The sequence below is a fragment of the Salmo trutta genome, unplaced genomic scaffold (genome assembly GCF_901001165.1).
Source record: "Salmo trutta unplaced genomic scaffold, fSalTru1.1, whole genome shotgun sequence".
Classification (NCBI taxonomy): Eukaryota; Metazoa; Chordata; class Actinopteri; order Salmoniformes; family Salmonidae; genus Salmo; species Salmo trutta.
Window position 1 is genome coordinate 872,616 of NW_021822233.1, and position 17,937 is coordinate 890,552.

At 44.5% G+C, this 17,937-nt stretch overlaps 1 protein-coding gene across 1 annotated transcript; it reads left to right on the plus strand.

Moving 5' to 3' along the window:
• Positions 1–10,469: 10,469 nt before the first annotated feature.
• On the plus strand, positions 10,470–11,957 carry LOC115181231 (S-antigen protein-like). Its single transcript, XM_029743252.1, has one exon. It carries the CDS (start codon positions 10,470–10,472, stop codon positions 11,955–11,957), a length of 1,488 nt encoding a protein of 495 aa, XP_029599112.1.
• The last annotated feature ends 5,980 nt before the right edge of the window (positions 11,958–17,937 follow it).

Here is a 17,937-nt window from a genome sequence, read left to right on the forward strand (position 1 = left end):
AGGCTATATACAGGGGGGTACCGGTACAGAGTCAATGTGGAGGCTATATACAGGGGGGTACCGGTACAGAGTCAATGTGGAGGCTATATACAGGGGGTACCGGTACAGAGTCAATGTGGAGGCTATATACAGGGGGTACAGGTACAGAGTCAATGTGGAGGCTATATACAGGGGGTACTGGTACAGAGTCAATGTGGAGGCTATATACAGGGGGTACCGGTACAGAGTCAATGTGGAGGCTATATACAGGGGTTACGGTACAGAGTCAATGTAGAGGCTATATACAGGGGGTACTGGTACAGAGTCAATGTGGAGGCTATATACAGGGTGTACTGGTACAGAGTCAATGTGGAGGCTATATACAGGGGGTACCGGTACAGAGTCAGTGTGGAGGCTATATACAGGGGGTACTGGTACAGAGTCAATGTGGAGGCTATATACAGGGGGTACCGGTACAGAGTCAATGTGGAGGCTATATACAGGGGGTACTGGTACAGAGTCAATGTGGAGGCTATATACAGGGGGTACTGGTACAGAGTCAATGTGGAGGCTATATACAGGGGGTACTGGTACAGAGTCATGTGGAGGCTATATACAGGGGGTACAGGTACAGAGTCAATGTGGAGGCTATATACAGGGGGTACTGGTACAGAGTCAATGTGGAGGCTATATACAGGGGGTACCGGTACAGAGTCAATGTGGAGGCTATATACAGGGTGTTACGGTACAGAGTCAATGTAGAGGCTATATACAGGGGGTACTGGTACAGAGTCAATGTGGAGGCTATATACAGGGGGTACTGGTACAGAGTCAATGTGGAGGCTATATACAGGGGGTACTGGTACAGAGTCAATGTGGAGGCTATATACAGGGGGTACCGGTACAGAGTCAATGTGGAGGGCTATATACAGGGTGTTACGGTACAGAGTCAATGTGGAGGCTATATACAGGGTGTTACGGTACAGAGTCAATGTGGAGGCACCAGTACAGAGTCAATGTGGAGGCTATATACAGGGTGTTACGGTACAGAGTCAATGTGGAGGCTATATACAGGGGGTACCAGTACAGAGTCAATGTGGAGGCTATATACAGGGGGTACTGGTACAGAGTCAATGTGGAGGCTATATACAGGGGGTACTGGTACAGAGTCAATGTGGAGGCTATATACAGGGGGTACTGGTACAGAGTCAATGTGGAGGCTATATACAGGGGGTACTGGTACAGAGTCAATGTGGAGGCTATATACAGGGGGGTACCGGTACAGAGTCAATGTGGAGGCTATATACAGGGGGTACTGTTACAGAGTCAATGTGGAGGCTATATACAGGGGGTACTGGTACAGAGTCAATGTGGAGGCTATATACAGGGGGGTACTGGTACAGAGTCAATGTGGAGGCTATATACAGGGGGTACTGGTACAGAGTCAATGTGGAGGCTATATACAGGGGGTACTGGTACAGAGTCAATGTGGAGGCTATATACCGGGGGTACCGGTACAGAGTCAATGTGGAGGCTATATACAGGGGGTACTGGTACAGAGTCAATGTGGAGGCTATATACAGGGGGTACTGGTACAGAGTCAATGTGGAGGCTATATACAGGGGGTACTGGTACAGAGTCAATGTGGAGGCTATATACAGGGGGTACTGGTACAGAGTCAATGTGGAGGCTATATACAGGGGGTACCGGTACAGAGTCAATGTGGAGGCTATATACAGGGGTACTGGTACAGAGTCAATGTGGAGGCTATATACAGGGGGTACAGGTACAGAGTCAGTGTGGAGGCTATATATAGGGGGTATAGGTATAGAGTCAATGTGGAGGCTATATACAGGGGTACTGGTACAGAGTCAATGTGGAGGCTATATACAGGGGGTACTGGTACAGAGTCAATGTGGAGGCTATATACAGGGGGTACTGGTACAGAGTCAATGTGGAGGATATATACAGGGGGTACTGGTACAGAGTCAATGTGGAGGCTATATACAGGGGGTACTGGTACAGAGTCAATGTGGAGGCTATATACAGGAGGTACCGGTACAGAGTCAGTGTGGAGGCTATATACAGGGGGTACTGGTACAGAGTCAATGTGGAGGCTATATACAGGGGGTACTGGTACAGAGTCAATGTGGAGGCTATATACAGGGGGTACTGGTACAGAGTCAATGTGGAGGCTATATACAGGGGGTACCGGTACAGAGTCAATGTGGAGGCTATATACAGGGGGGTACTGGTACAGAGTCAATGTGGAGGCTATATACAGGGGGTACTGGTACAGAGTCAATGTGGAGGATATATACAGGGGATACTGGTACAGAGTCAATGTGGAGGCTATATATAGGGGGTACTGGTACAGAGTCAATGTGGAGGCTATATACAGGAGGTACCGGTACAGAGTCAGTGTGGAGGCTATATACAGGGGGTACTGGTACAGAGTCAATGTGGAGGCTATATACAGGGGGTACCGGTACAGAGTCAGTGTGGAGGCTATATACAGGGGGTACTGGTACAGAGTCAATGTGGAGGCTATATACAGGGGGTACCGGTACAGAGTCAATGTGGAGGCTATATACAGGGGGTACTGGTACAGAGTCAATGTGGAGGCTATATACAGGGGGTACTGGTACAGAGTCAATGTGGAGGCTATATACAGGAGGTACCGGTACAGAGTCAATGTGGAGGCTATATACAGGGGGTACTGGTACAGAGTCAATGTAGAGGATATATACAGGGGGTACCGGTACAGAGTCAATGTGGAGGCTATATACAGGGGGTACCGGTACAGAGTCAATGTGGAGGCTATATACAGGGGGTACCGGTACAGAGTCAATGTGGAGGCTATATACAGGGGGTACTGGTACAGAGTCAATGTGGAGGCTATATACAGGGGCTACAGGTATATAGTCAATGTGGAGGCTATATACAGGGGGTACCGGTACAGAGTCAATGTGGAGGCTATACACAGGGGGGTACCGGTACAGAGTCAATGTGGAGGCTATATACAGGGGGTACCGGTACAGAGTCAGTGTGGAGGCTATATACAGGAAGAACCGGTACAGAGTCAATGTGGAGGCTATATACAGGGGTACTGGTACAGAGTCAATGTGGAGGCTATATACAGGGGTACCAGTACAGAGTCAATGTGGAGGCTATATACAGGGGTACCGGTACAGAGTCAATGTGGAGGCTATATACAGGGGGTACAGGTATAGAGTCAATGTGGAGGCTATATACAGGGGGTACCAGTACAGAGTCAATGTGGAGGCTATATACAGGGGTACCGGTACAGAGTCAATGTGGAGGCTATATACAGGGGGTACAGGTATAGAGTCAATGTGGAGGCTATATACAGGGGGTACCGGTACAGAGTCAATGTGGAGGCTATATACAGGGAGAACCGGTACAGAGTCAATGTGGAGGCTATATACAGGGGGTACAGGTACAGAGTCAATGTGGAGGCTATATACAGGGGGTACAGGTATAGAGTCAATGTGGAGGCTATATACAGGGGGTACCGGTACAGAGTCAATGTAGAGGATATATACAGGGGGTACAGGTATAGAGTCAATGTGGAGGCTATACACAGGGAGTACAGGTACAGAGTCAGTGTGGAGGCTATATACAGGGAGTACAGGTACAGAGTCAGTGTGGAGGCTATATACAGGGGGTACAGGTACAGAGTCAATGTGGAGGCTATATACAGGGAGTACAGGTACAGAGTCAGTGTGGAGGCTATATACAGGGAGTACAGGTACAGAGTCAGTGTGGAGGCTATATACAGGGGGTACAGGTATAGAGTCAATGTGGAGGCTATATACAGGGGGTACAGGTACAGAGTCAATGTGGAGGCTATATACAGGGGGTACAGGTACAGAGTCAATGTGGAGGCTATACACAGGGAGAACCGGTACAGAGTCAATGTGGAGGCTATGTACAGGGAGAACCGGTACAGAGTCAATGTGGAGGCTATATACAGGGAGAACCGGTACAGAGTCAATGTGGAGGATATATACAGGGAGAACCGGTACAGAGTCAATGTGGAGGCTATATACAGGGGGTACAGGTACAGAGTCAATGTGGAGGCTATATACAGGGGGTACAGGTATAGAGTCAATGTGGAGGCTATACACAGGGGGTACCGGTACAGAGTCAATGTGGAGGCTATACACAGGGGGTACCGGTACAGAGTCAATGTAGAGGCTATAAACAGGGAGAACCGGTACAGAGTCAATGTAGAGGCTATATACAGGGGGTACAGGTACAGAGTCAATGTGGAGGCAATATACAGGGGGTACCGGTACAGAGTCAATGTGGAGGCAATATACAGGGGGTACTGGTACAGAGTCAATGTGTCAATGTGCAGGGGCGCTGGTGTCGAGGTAATTGAGGTAATTATGTACATGCAGGTAGGGTTATTAAAGACGCTATGCATAGATAATAACTGAGAGTAGCAACAGCGTGGGGGGGCGGGGTTGTGGGTGCAAATAGTCTGGGTAGCCATTTGATTAGATGTTTGGGAGTCTTATGGCTTGGGGGTAGAAGCTGTTTAGAAGCCACTTGGACCTAGACTTGCCACTCCAGTACCGTTTTCCGTGCGGTAGCAGAGAAAGCAGTCTATGACTAGAGTGGCTGGAGTCTTTGACAATTTTTAGGGCCTTCCTCTGAAACCGCCTGGTATAGAGGTCCTAGATGGCAGGAAACTTGGCTCCGGTGACGTACTGGGTCAACACACCCTCTGTGTTGAGATTAAGGTATTAACATGGTTTCACCATATTGAGACTGGGGTATTGACATGGTCTCACCATATAGAGACCAGGGTATTGACATGGTCTCACCATATAGAGACCAGGGTATTGACATGGTCTCACCATATAGAGACCAGGGTATTGACATGGTCTCACCATATTGAGACCGGGGTATTGACATGGTCTCACCATATAGAGACCAGGGTATTGACATGGTCTCACCATATAGAGACCAGGGTATTGACATGGTCTCACCATATAGAGACCAGGGTATTGACATGGTCTCACCATATAGAGACCAGGGTATTGACATGGTCTCACCATATAGAGACCAGGGTATTGACATGTTCTCACCATATAGAGTCCAGGGTATTGACATGGTCTCACCATATAGAGACCAGGGTATTGACATGGTCTCAATATGGGTATTGACATGGTCTCACCATATTGAGACTGGGGTATTGACATGGTCTCACCATATTGAGACTGGGGTATTGACATGGTCTCACCATATTGAGACCGGGGTATTGACATGGTCTCACCATATTGAGACCGGGGTATTGACATGGTCTCACCATATTGAGACCGGGGTATTGACATGGTCTCACCATATTGAGACCGGGGTATTGACATGGTCTCACCATATTGAGACCGGGGTATTGACATGGTCTCAACATATTGAGACTGGGGTATTGACATGGTCTCACCATATTGAGACCGGGGTATTGACATGGTCTCACCATATTGAGACCGGGGTATTGACATGGTCTCACCATATTGAGACTGGGGTATTGACATGGTCTCACCATATTGAGACTGGGTTATTGACATGGTCTCACCATATTGAGACCGGGGTATTGACATGGTCTCAACATATTGAGACTGGGGTATTGACATGGTCTCACCATATTGAGACCGGGGTATTGACATGGTCTCACCATATTGAGACCGGGGTATTGACATGGTCTCACCATATTGAGACTGGGGTATTGACATGGTCTCACCATATTGAGACTGGGTTATTGACATGGTCTCACCATATTGAGACTGGGGTATTGACATGGTCTCACCATATTGAGACCAGGGTATTGACATGGTCTCACCATATTGAGACTGGGGTATTGACATGGTCTCACCATATTGAGACTGAGGTATTGACATGGTCTCACCATATTGAGACTGGGGTATTGACATGGTCTCACCATATTGAGACTGGGGTATTGACATGGTCTCACCATATTGAGACTGGGGTATTGACATGGTCTCACCATATTGAGACTGGGGTATTGACATGGTCTCACCATATTGAGACTGGGGTATTGACATGGTCTCACCATATTGAGACTGGGTTATTGACATGGTCTCACCATATTGAGACTGGGGTATTGACATGGTCTCACCATATTGAGACCGGGGTATTGACATGGTCTCACCATTTTGAGACCGGGGTATTGACATGGTCTCACCATATTGAGACCGGGGTATTGACATGGTCTCACCATATTGAGACCGGGGTATTGACATGGTCTCACCATATTGAGACCGGGGTATTGACATGGTCTCACCATATTGAGACCAGGGTATTGACATGGTCTCACCATATTGAGACTGGGGTATTAACATGGTCTCACCATATTGAGACCAGGGTATTGACATGGTCTCACCATATTGAGACTGGGGTATTGACATGGTCTCACCATATTGAGACCAGGGTATTGACATGGTCTCACCATATTGAGACTGGGGTATTGACATGGTCTCAACATATTGAGACTGGGGTATTAACATGGTCTCACCATATTGAGACTGGGGTATTGACATGGTCTCACCATATTGAGACTGGGGTATTGACATGGTCTCACCATATTGAGACTGAGGTATTGACATGGTCTCACCATATTGAGACCGGGGTATTGACATGGTCTCACCATATTGAGACTAGGGTATTGACATGGTCTCACCATATTGAGACTGGGGTATTGACATGGTCTCACCATATTGAGACTGGGGTATTGACATGGTCTCACCATATAGAGACCAAGGTATTAACATGGTGTCACCATATTGAGACCAAGGTATTGACATGGTCTCACCATATTGAGACTGGGGTATTGACATGGTCTCACCATATTGAGACTGGGGTATTGACATGGTCTCACCATATTGAGACTGAGGTATTGACATGGTCTCACCATATTGAGACCGGGGTATTGACATGGTCTCACCATATTGAGACTAGGGTATTGACATGGTCTCACCATATTGAGACTGGGGTATTGACATGGTCTCACCATATTGAGACTGGGGTATTGACATGGTCTCACCATATAGAGACCGGGGTATTGACATGGTCTCACCATATAGAGACCAAGGTATTAACATGGTCTCACCATATTGAGACCAAGGTAATGACATGGTCTCACCATATTGAGACCAAGGTATTAACATGGTCTCACCATATTGAGACTGGGGTATTGACATGGTCTCACCATATTGAGACTGAGGTATTGACATGGTCTCACCATATTGAGACTGGGTTATTGACATGGTCTCACCATATTGAGACTGGGGTATTGACATGGTCTCACCATATTGAGACCAGGGTATTGACATGGTCTCACCATATTGAGGCCAAGGTATTGACATGGTCTCACCATTTTGAGACCGGGGTATTGACATGGTCTCACCATATTGAGACTGAGGTATTGACATGGTCTCACCATATTGAGACTGGGGTATTGACATGGTCTCACCATATTGAGACTGGGGTATTGACATGTTCTCACCATATTGAGACCGGGGTATTGACATGTTCTCACCATATTGAGACTGGGGTATTGACATGGTCTCACCATATTGAGACCAAGGTAATGACATGGTCTCACCATATTGAGACTGGGGTATTGACATGGTCTCACCATATTGAGACTGGGGTATTGACATGGTCTCACCATATTGAGACTGGGTTATTGACATGGTCTCACCATATTGAGACTGGGGTATTGACATGGTCTCACCATATTGAGACTGGGGTATTGACATGGTCTCACCATATTGAGACCAAGGTATTGACATGGTCTCACCATATTGAGACTGGGGTATTGACATGGTCTCACCATATTGAGACTGGGGTATTGACATGGTCTCAACATATTGAGACTGGGGTATTAACATGGTCTCACCATATTGAGACCAAGGTAATGACATGGTCTCACCATATTGAGACCAAGGTATTAACATGGTCTCACCATATTGAGACTGGGGTATTGACATGGTCTCACCATATTGAGACTGAGGTATTGACATGGTCTCACCATATTGAGACTGGGTTATTGACATGGTCTCACCATATTGAGACTGGGGTATTGACATGGTCTCACCATATTGAGACCAGGGTATTGACATGGTCTCACCATATTGAGGCCAAGGTATTGACATGGTCTCACCATTTTGAGACCGGGGTATTGACATGGTCTCACCATATTGAGACTGGGGTATTGACATGGTCTCACCATATTGAGACCAGGGTATTGACATGGTCTCACCATATTGAGACTAGGGTATTGGCATGGTCTCACCATATTGAGACTAGGGTATTGACATGGTCTCACCATATTGAGACTGGGGTATTGACATGTTCTCACCATATTGAGACTGGGGTATTGACATGGTCTCACCATATTGAGACTGAGGTATTGACATGGTCTCACCATATTGAGACTGGGGTATTGACATGGTCTCACCATATTGAGACCGGGGTATTGACATGGTCTCACCATATTGAGACCAGGGTATTGACATGGTCTCACCATATTGAGACTGGGGTATTGACATGGTCTCACCATATTGAGACTGGGGTATTGACATGGTCTCAACATATTGAGACTGGGGTATTAACATGGTCTCACCATATTGAGACTGGGGTATTGAAATGGTCTCACCATATTGAGACTGGGGTATTGATAAGGTCTCACCATATTGAGACTGGGGTATTGACATGGTCTCACCATATTGAGACTGAGGTATTGACATGGTCTCAACATATTGCCATACAGATAGGATTATTAGAAGGGACAACGTTTTTTTTTCCAGTTATCCAATAGTTGTGGGATTGACTGGGTGGAGTAGTGTGGTGCCGTACACCCAATATTGTAACAGAGAACAAGTGTTGTAGCACAGACAGTCTTTGTATAGCAAACCCCTCCTCACTTCCTGTCCTCTTATCAAAATGTCAACAGAACCAGAAGGATGTTTGGCCTTGGTGTTCATCACACCTGTAACAGGGTGTCGTCCTTGAACTTTGACACACACTCTCACTCTCACACACACACACACACACACACAAACACGTGCAACGAAAAGTGGATGAGGGGTTGGGGTGGTCAATTGACACACGCACACACACACACACACACACACACACACACACACACACACACACACACACACAGTCAGAAGACCCTCTTGCTTCCATCTTTGCCATGGCAGGTCACCTTGGTAACTAACCCATGCCAAAACACAAGCTCTAATTCAACACTGTTTGTCCAACCTCTCTCTCCCTCTCTCTCTCTCCTTTCTCTACCTCTCTCTCTCTCCCTCCCTCTCTCTCGTTCTCTCTCGTTCTCTCTCTGTCTCCCTCCCTCCCTCTCTCCATCTCTCTCCCCATCTCTATTCTTCTCACCCTCTCGCGCGCTCTTTCTCCCTCTCTCTCTGTCTCTTCCTCACTCTCTCTTTCTCTCTCTCCACCATCTCTATTCCTCTCAAACTCTCTCTCTCTCCTGCATACCCTCTGTTCCTCTCTCTCTCCACCCCCTTCTCTCACCCTCCACCACACAGTCCTCTCTCCACTGTACTCTGCCTTGTATGCCCACATTCCCAGAAGCCAATAGCGTTGACATTTACTTTGCGTCCCCCCCACACAAACACACACACACAGACACACACACAGACACAGACACACACACACACACACACACACACACACACACACACACACACACACACACACACACACACACACACACACACACACACACACACACACACACACACACACACATGGTCCAGGGTTGTCAATTAGAGTGTGGGAACAAGGTCACACCTGCAGGGCCTGGCAGATTGATAAACGATGTTGCTTTAAACTTTGGAGACCGTCATTTTTGGGAGCCGCTGTTTACCTTCCACTGAATTAAATGGGGCTCTTTGAAGAGAGTCTGCTAGGCCCTGGGATGTTTTGAACGGGGGAGAAATGCCCCCTTGATTAGCTAATGACACATTCTGCTTCAATTAGACATAATAGGAGCAAACAGGCCTCAGAGCAGACTTTAGGCCTGGTATTTCCTACAGAGAGAGGAACAGGCCAGGCCTCAGAACAGACTTTAGGCCTGGTATTTCCTACAGAGAGAGGAACAGGCCAGGCCTCAGAACAGACATTAGGCCTGGTATTTCCTACAGAGAGAGGAACAGGCCAGGCCTCAGAGCAGACTTTAGGCCTGGTATTTCCTACAGAGAGAGGAACAGGCCAGGCCTCAGAACAGACTTTAGGCCTGGTATTTCCTACAGAGAGAGGAACAGGCCAGGCCTCAGAACAGACTTTAGGCCTGGTATTTCCTACAGAGATGGAGAGAGATTCAGGCTTTTTTTTTTTGCTGGTCATGCAAAGAAAGCATGTGAAAAAAAAACACTGAAAGTTGGGGTGCTATTGACTCTTTTAGTTGCTATAATATGCTTCTAGGTGATGGAAATACTCCCTACACTAGCAATGGGAAGACTCCCTATACTAGCAATGGGAAGACTCCCTACACTAGCAATAGGAAGACTCCCTACACTAGCAATGGGAAGACTCCCTACACTAGCAATGGGAAGACTCCCTACACTAGCAATAGGGAGACTCCCTACACTAGCAATGGGAAGACTCCCTACACTAGCAATAGGAAGACTCCCTACACTAGCAATGGGAAGACTCCCTACACTAGCAATGGGAAGACTCCCTACACTAGCAATGGGAAGACTCCCTACACTAGCAATGGGAAGACTCCCTACACTAGCAATGGGAAGACTCCCTACACTAGCAATGGGAAGACTCCCTATACTAGCAATGGGAATACTCCCTACACTAGCAATGGGAAGACTCCCTATACTAGCAATGGGAATACTCCCTACACTAGCAATGGGAAGACTCCCTACACTAGCAATGGGAAGACTCCCTACACTAGCAATGGGAAGACTCCCTACACTAGCAATGGGAATACTCCCTACACTAGCAATGGGAATACTCCCTACACTAGCAATGGGAAGACTCCCTATACTAGCAATGGGAATACTCCCTACACTAGCAATGGGAAGACTCCCTACACTAGCAATGGGAAGACTCCCTACACTAGCAATGGGAAGACTCCCTACACTAGCAATGGGAAGACTCCCTACACTAGCAATGGGAAGACTCCCTACACTAGCAATGGGAAGACTCCCTACACTAGCAATGGGAAGACTCCCTACACTAGCAACGGGAATACTTCCTACACTAGCAATGGGAATACTCCCTACACTAGCAATGGGAATACTCCCTACACTAGCAATGGGAATACTCCCTACACTAGCAATGGGAATACTCCCTACACTAGCAATGGGAAGACTCCCTACACTAGCAATGGGAAGACTCCCTACACTAGCAACGGGAATACTCCCTGCACTAGCAATGGGAATACTCCCTACACTAGCAATGGGAATACTCCCTACACTAGCAATGGGAAGACTCCCTATACTAGCAATGGGAAGACTCCCTACACTAGCAATGGGAATACTCCCTACACTAGCAATGGGAATACTCCCTACACTAGCAATGGGAATACTCCCTACACTAGCAATGGGAATACTCCCTACACTAGCAATGGGAATACTCCCTACACTAGCAATGGGAAGACTCCCTATATTAGCAATGGGAAGACTCCCTACACTAGCAATGGGAAGACTCCCTATATTAGCAATGGGAAGACTCCCTACACTAGCAATGGGAAGACTCCCTACACTAGCAATGGGAAGACTCCCTACACTAGCAATGGGAATACTCCCTACACTAGCAATGGGAAGACTCCCTATATTAGCAATGGAAATACTCCCTACACTAGCAATGGGAGACTCCCTACACCTTTCTCACACTTTAGCCAATATGAGACAAATGGAGACAAATGGAGACATATAAGAGTTGAATAATGAATGAATATCTACCCTATATCAGCCTCATAGAAAGTCCTATGGATGTGCATCGCATGTCTTCATCAACATTGATTAATCCGACCTGTCAAGACACTACTTGGAGAATGTACATTCACACAACCCACACAATGTAGCGTTCATCTATATTTATCTCTCTGCGGTATCTCAGTCTTTGCAGCATCACTTATCACGTCTAAAGTTTCCTATTCAAAATGTTTAATCTGCATAGAGAATGCAATGCCGTCAACATTCTTTGAGCAAGATTCGCAATGTAAGTCTTGATTGGCGGTTAATATTACACCTTACAACGGATTCAGAAGGTTTATATGCATGAAAAGACATCAATCTGGGATCTGATAACTTGCATACAAACGATACACCACAGGCCCACTAGCTAAGAGTTAAGTATAATCTGATATGCAGCCTTTATGCTTGGATTGACATCAATGGCTTGTTTTCTCCAGAGGAAGGCCAGACATGTTTTAGTGAAGTTTTTAGAAGACTTCACCCTGAGACAGCTGCAGAGTCTAGACTGTCATTCTCGCGTCCCGTTTTCGCTCCAGGGCCATAAACATAGATGTCAGTACTCAAAACTGATAAACCTGCCTGCAAGACAGATACATTTGCTGACAACTTATTTTACAAAGTCAAAGGACAGTTCATTGAGGGTTAAAGTCAACATTTGTTGCGTAGACATAGTGGTTAGAAGACTGGGAAAGGAATGAGTTAACCCTTTACATAATACACTGGAGAAAATGATCATTAAATGGTTGTCAGAAAAAGGGGGTACCCACTGGGTAAAAACTGGTTGCATCAGTGTTGTTTCCACGTCCTTTCAACCCCCCAAAAACAATGTGATAACGCTGAATCAACTTGGAAATTGGATTTGTAAAAACGTCATCGACATAAAGGGCATTTCATCTTTTTTTTTCTTCCCTACTTTTAACCTAAATCCAAAGACATGGTGAAATGTTTTTGTTGATTTCACGTTGAATCCATGTTAGTTGACAACTCAACCAAATGTAAGTCAAAACTAGACGTTGAACTGACGTCTGTGCCCGGTGGGTACCTGGTACCTGGTGGTTTTAAAACATGTTAACTAGTTTGGTTATATGGCATCTGGGGGCCAATCTTCCCTCTCATTTTTTTTTTCGCCACTGAGCAAATTTCAGGTCTGCTGAGCAGAAACGTTGTGAAAATTCTGTACAACTTCCAGCGGGTGTTTACTGTGAAAACTGAGGCTGTACCTGCTTTAAGATACAGTTACAATAGAGGCCAAGTTTGTGTGGCTATTTGATCATAATGTAGACCTATCAGAGTGGCCTACCATCAAGAACAATGGAGAAAATGCATCCCATAACATTTTAACATGGAAATAGCTGTTCTAAAATTCAGACGACAATAGCAGCCAATGTGTGGTGTTCAATGTAGGCCTACATTCCATTAGACATAGAGGGCTTGACATGAACCTGTTTATCCAGTTGTCCTTCAGACATGGAGGTGACTGAAAATGTTGCTTGTGTTGTTTGATGCAAGAAACCACTTTACAAAATGAAATGCATTATTATTCCCATACCATTATTACAAAGAATAAGACAAATTAATTATGCTACCCTCCGCCCATTCAATCCTGTCTCAAAATACAACACTGCCCCTTTAAGACAAAAAAAGCTCTTTACTTGACTTGCTTTCCAGAGATGTCTAGAAATGTACATGTTTTGTGCTCTTGTAGGAAACAATCACTCCCCTATTGTTAACTATAAATGATCTATAACTGGACTAATAAATCACTAACTATTAAAGGATATGAACAAATGTGCAAACGTGGCTACATGCAGCTCTCGCTTTGATCTGAAAACAAGCTCATCTACTGAAGACCACTCATGCTGTAAACACAGTCCAGTTCAAAGTGAATGGCACAGATCCATGGCAATGGTCTATTTGCATTTATATACTGGGTGGTTTGAGCCCTGGATGCAGATTGGCTGACAGCCATGGTATATTAGACCGTATACCACAGGAATGACAAAACATTTATTTTTACATTGGTAACCAGTTTATAATAGCAATAAGGCACCTCTGGGATTTATGGTATGTGGCCAATATACCAAGGCTAACAGCTGTATCCAGGCACTCCGTGTTGTGTCGTGCCTAAGAACAGCCCTTAGCTGTGGTATATTGGTCATATACCACACACCCTCGGGCCTTATTGCTTAAATAGGCTCTGATTGTTTATGCCACACCGGTCTGTGTACGGTACGGTCTTGCATGTCAATGCAATAGAATCCTACTCCGATGCGTCCTGCTTACAACAAAATCTCTCGCATCGTTAGTTTTGTTTCGGTATGTTGCATTGAAAGTGGCTAATATTGCGTTGATTTGATCAAAACGGCCACAGTAAAGGAAAACATTGATAGGGAACAGGGAAAACTCTAGAACAGTGGTCACCAAACTTTTCTGAGTCAAGATCACTTTCTGAGTCAAAATGCAAGCCGAGAACTACGGCTCAGATTTATTTTTAACATGACGTAAAAAAACGGAAAACTATGCAACATTAACCAATTAAAACAGTACTGTAGCAATGAGGTTTATGCAGTAAGCTATAGGCCCAATACATTTTCACCGCATATTGGCTTTGCTTGAATTGCTCTGCCAATGCATTGTTGTTTGGGACATATAATTAAAAATTATATTTCTAAATTTGAGGTAGGTTATATAATTACAGCGGTAATAGATCAGTTTTTATATTACTTCTCAGGCACAGCTGAGTGAGCATACTTTTAAGTAATTTGGTTTTTATTTTACTGGGCTGGTGGTGCCTGCATCTCATGGTCAGTCTCAGCAGACAGAGAGAGCAGCAGACTGAGAGTATTTCTCTCAACATCTCTCCACTCTCCCTTTCCTCCGCTGACACTGACCAAAAAGGGACACCGTCTTCCAGCTGATGGCGAAACTCGAGTCGCACCGCATTATTTCTGCCTCATGCACACATTCATGTTGTTACTCCTATGAACAGAGAAAGGGAAATATTCCTCTACATTAAAAAAAGACCCAAGCTGCTAATAATAACAACAATGCAAGCCTATATAAACAGGTTCCTACTCATTCATTACTGCTGTAGTGCTTGTTGTAGCGCTGAGTGTTAATAGAAGAACGTGCCGTGTGGCTCAGTTGGTAGAGCATGGTGTTTGCAACGCCAGGGTTGTGGGTTTGATTCCCACGGGGGACCAGTACGGGAAAGAAAAGAAAAAAAAATGAAATGTATGCATTCACTACTGTAAGTCGCTCTGGATAAGAGCGTCTGCTAAATGACTAAAATGTAAAAATAAAAGTGTTGAATACAAAGTGTTGACAGTGCTGAGTAAGAACATGAACTCAGCTCTTTGCTGGATTCATTGACTAGTCTCTCTCTAGTCATGGTTTTAAACATTTTGAAATCTCAGTTTTGCCGTAGCATTGTTTTACGCCTGCTACATTACTGCAGACACGGTAATCTGAGCCATGCTGTTAGCCAGTGGTAAACCTACAGTGCACTTCATTTGCTCTCCAGACATGCTGAGAATGCAGATTTTGTACCTTCAGACATGAAATGGTTCAAAATGGCAACAATTCGCCTACCCGGCGCGCAGGGCAGCTGCATGGTGTTCACCTACCTCCAACTGAGACAAATAAAATACAAAAATAGGAACACAAGGCTTTATAGTTGGGTTTTTTACAGAAATGTTTGGTGATCTACTAGGAATGCCTTGGAGATTGCGATGACTGATTGGTGACCACTGCTTTAGAAAGTTGAGTGAAATTCAATCTTGTGCATCTCTCTGTGGGATGATATTTCTGCTTGGCAGTCTGGAGCAACTGCACGCCCATGCATGCGCAGAGTTTAGAGGGAACATTGCTGGGGGGTACAACAAGTAGTAATCTAGTATCTTTAGCATGGTGACCCCCCATTCCATTGTGCCAACCTCACCTACAAGCCAAAAATGGACTTCACTGGCTGAAGTAAAACGAGCTAAAACACTTTTATTTTATCCTTTTTGAAGTCAATTATAAGTCAAACTAACTAGAGGAGAAAGTAAGTTGATGAATGTGTTTTTGAATAACGTCTTTGATCCCCCCAATCTCCTTGCAGAGCAATACATTGCCCTACCCATTCATCACACAGAGTTGTGTCATCACATTAGTTCTGAAGCGTAGCACATTCTTTCCTAAATAATTCCCACCGCTATCATTAACTATTAGTGTTGTTGTTTCCTCTGCGCGATAAGGGGATTATCAGCCAAACGGGAACTACCCTGCCCATATCGCTCTGTCCTTCTCCCTCAACTCGGATTGAAGCGGTCTGGCCAGCACAGCTGTCTCTGACTGTCATCTCCTGGTGTGTCTGAGGTACTGCAGCGATTTCAACTGGCAGGAATCCTCTTCATGTTTCTCACTCTGTCTGATCCTTCTCTCAGTGAAACACTTGAGGAAACTACATATTCCACAGCTGCTAATCACAGTCAATCTCACAATATCATTTAATTACACCAGAGTAATTTTACTCTTTGTTCCAATGTATATGCACCCGCCCTGAATGTACTGTAGTGCTGTACACAGACACAAGCTGTTCTCTCTCCATTTTACTCTCCCGGCTACATCATTCACATCATCGTAAAAGCAAAGGCCTCCTCATTTTACTGTCCCCCATGCTACCGTTAGCTTAGCTACTAGCTAGCCTCCCCATCAAGGGCCTCCTCACTTTACTGTCCCCCATGCTACCATTAGCCTAGCTACTAGCTAGCCTCCCCATCAAGGGCTGAGTGCACCCCTGCATCAGCAGTAAACCACAGCGTGAGAGAGAGAAAAAGGGGGGGTTAAGGAAGAGAGAGAGATGGAAGAAGGATGAGTGAAGTTATTGACATGCTGTAAACCCATTATTTACTGGAGGAGAAGGAGGCCTCTCTGTTTATCGGTCTGTCTTTACAGTAAATGTTCCGCTCGGCAAAACTGAGAGAGAAGAAAAAGCCTCACATATGCCTCAAGTCATCCAATACAGAGTTGAACACTACAGAACACTCATACACTGCACTGGGTTATCACATGTATTACAGAATAGTTTCTATTCTATTCTATTATATTGCATTCTATTGTATTATATTATATTATATTGCATTCTATTGTATTATATTATATTATATTGTATTCTATTGTACTGTATTGTTTTATATTAGATTGTATTATATTCTATTGTACTGTATTGTATTTTATTGTATTGTATTTTATTTTATTATATTTTATTGTATTATATTATATTATATTTAATTATATTCTATTTTATTGTATTGTATTATATCCTATTGTATTATATTCTATTGCATTGTATTGTATTCTATTTCATTTGATTATATTGTATAGTATTGGATTCAATTTTATTGTATTATTTTCTATTGTATTATACTGTAGTGTATTATATTGTATTATATTATATTCAATTTTATTGTATTATACTGTAGTGTATTATATTGTATTATATTGTATTATATTATATTATATTGTATTTTATTATATTCTATTGTATTGTATTATATTTTATTCTATTGTATTCTATTGTATTCTATTGTATTCTATTAGTGTTACAAGAGAATGCTTTGTTTACAACATATCACCTCACAGGTGTGTGTCGGCTAATAATCATGCTATTACAGAATACTGCATGCACTGTGTTCCTGATACACTACCAGTGGGCAGTGTACCAAATGCCACCCTATCCGCTCTAAAGGGCACTTCTTTTGACCAGACCTCTATAGACGGGTTAGCTGTGGCTCGTTCTAGCTAGTTTGTTCTTGTTCTTGATACAAGGTCTAGTTTCGATGTATATTGACTGATTTCATGTCAGTGCTAATATGGCTAAAATTCGCTAGCTAAATAACCAACAACTATAACAATGTATTTGAGAGACAACAAGTGCTCATTGTACAAATGTATTTAGGTTTTCAAT

Bases quoted from the DNA above. Each gene is read 5' to 3' on its own strand.
- LOC115181231 (XM_029743252.1), top strand. From the start codon at position 10,470: ATGCTTCTAGGTGATGGAAATACTCCCTACACTAGCAATGGGAAGACT.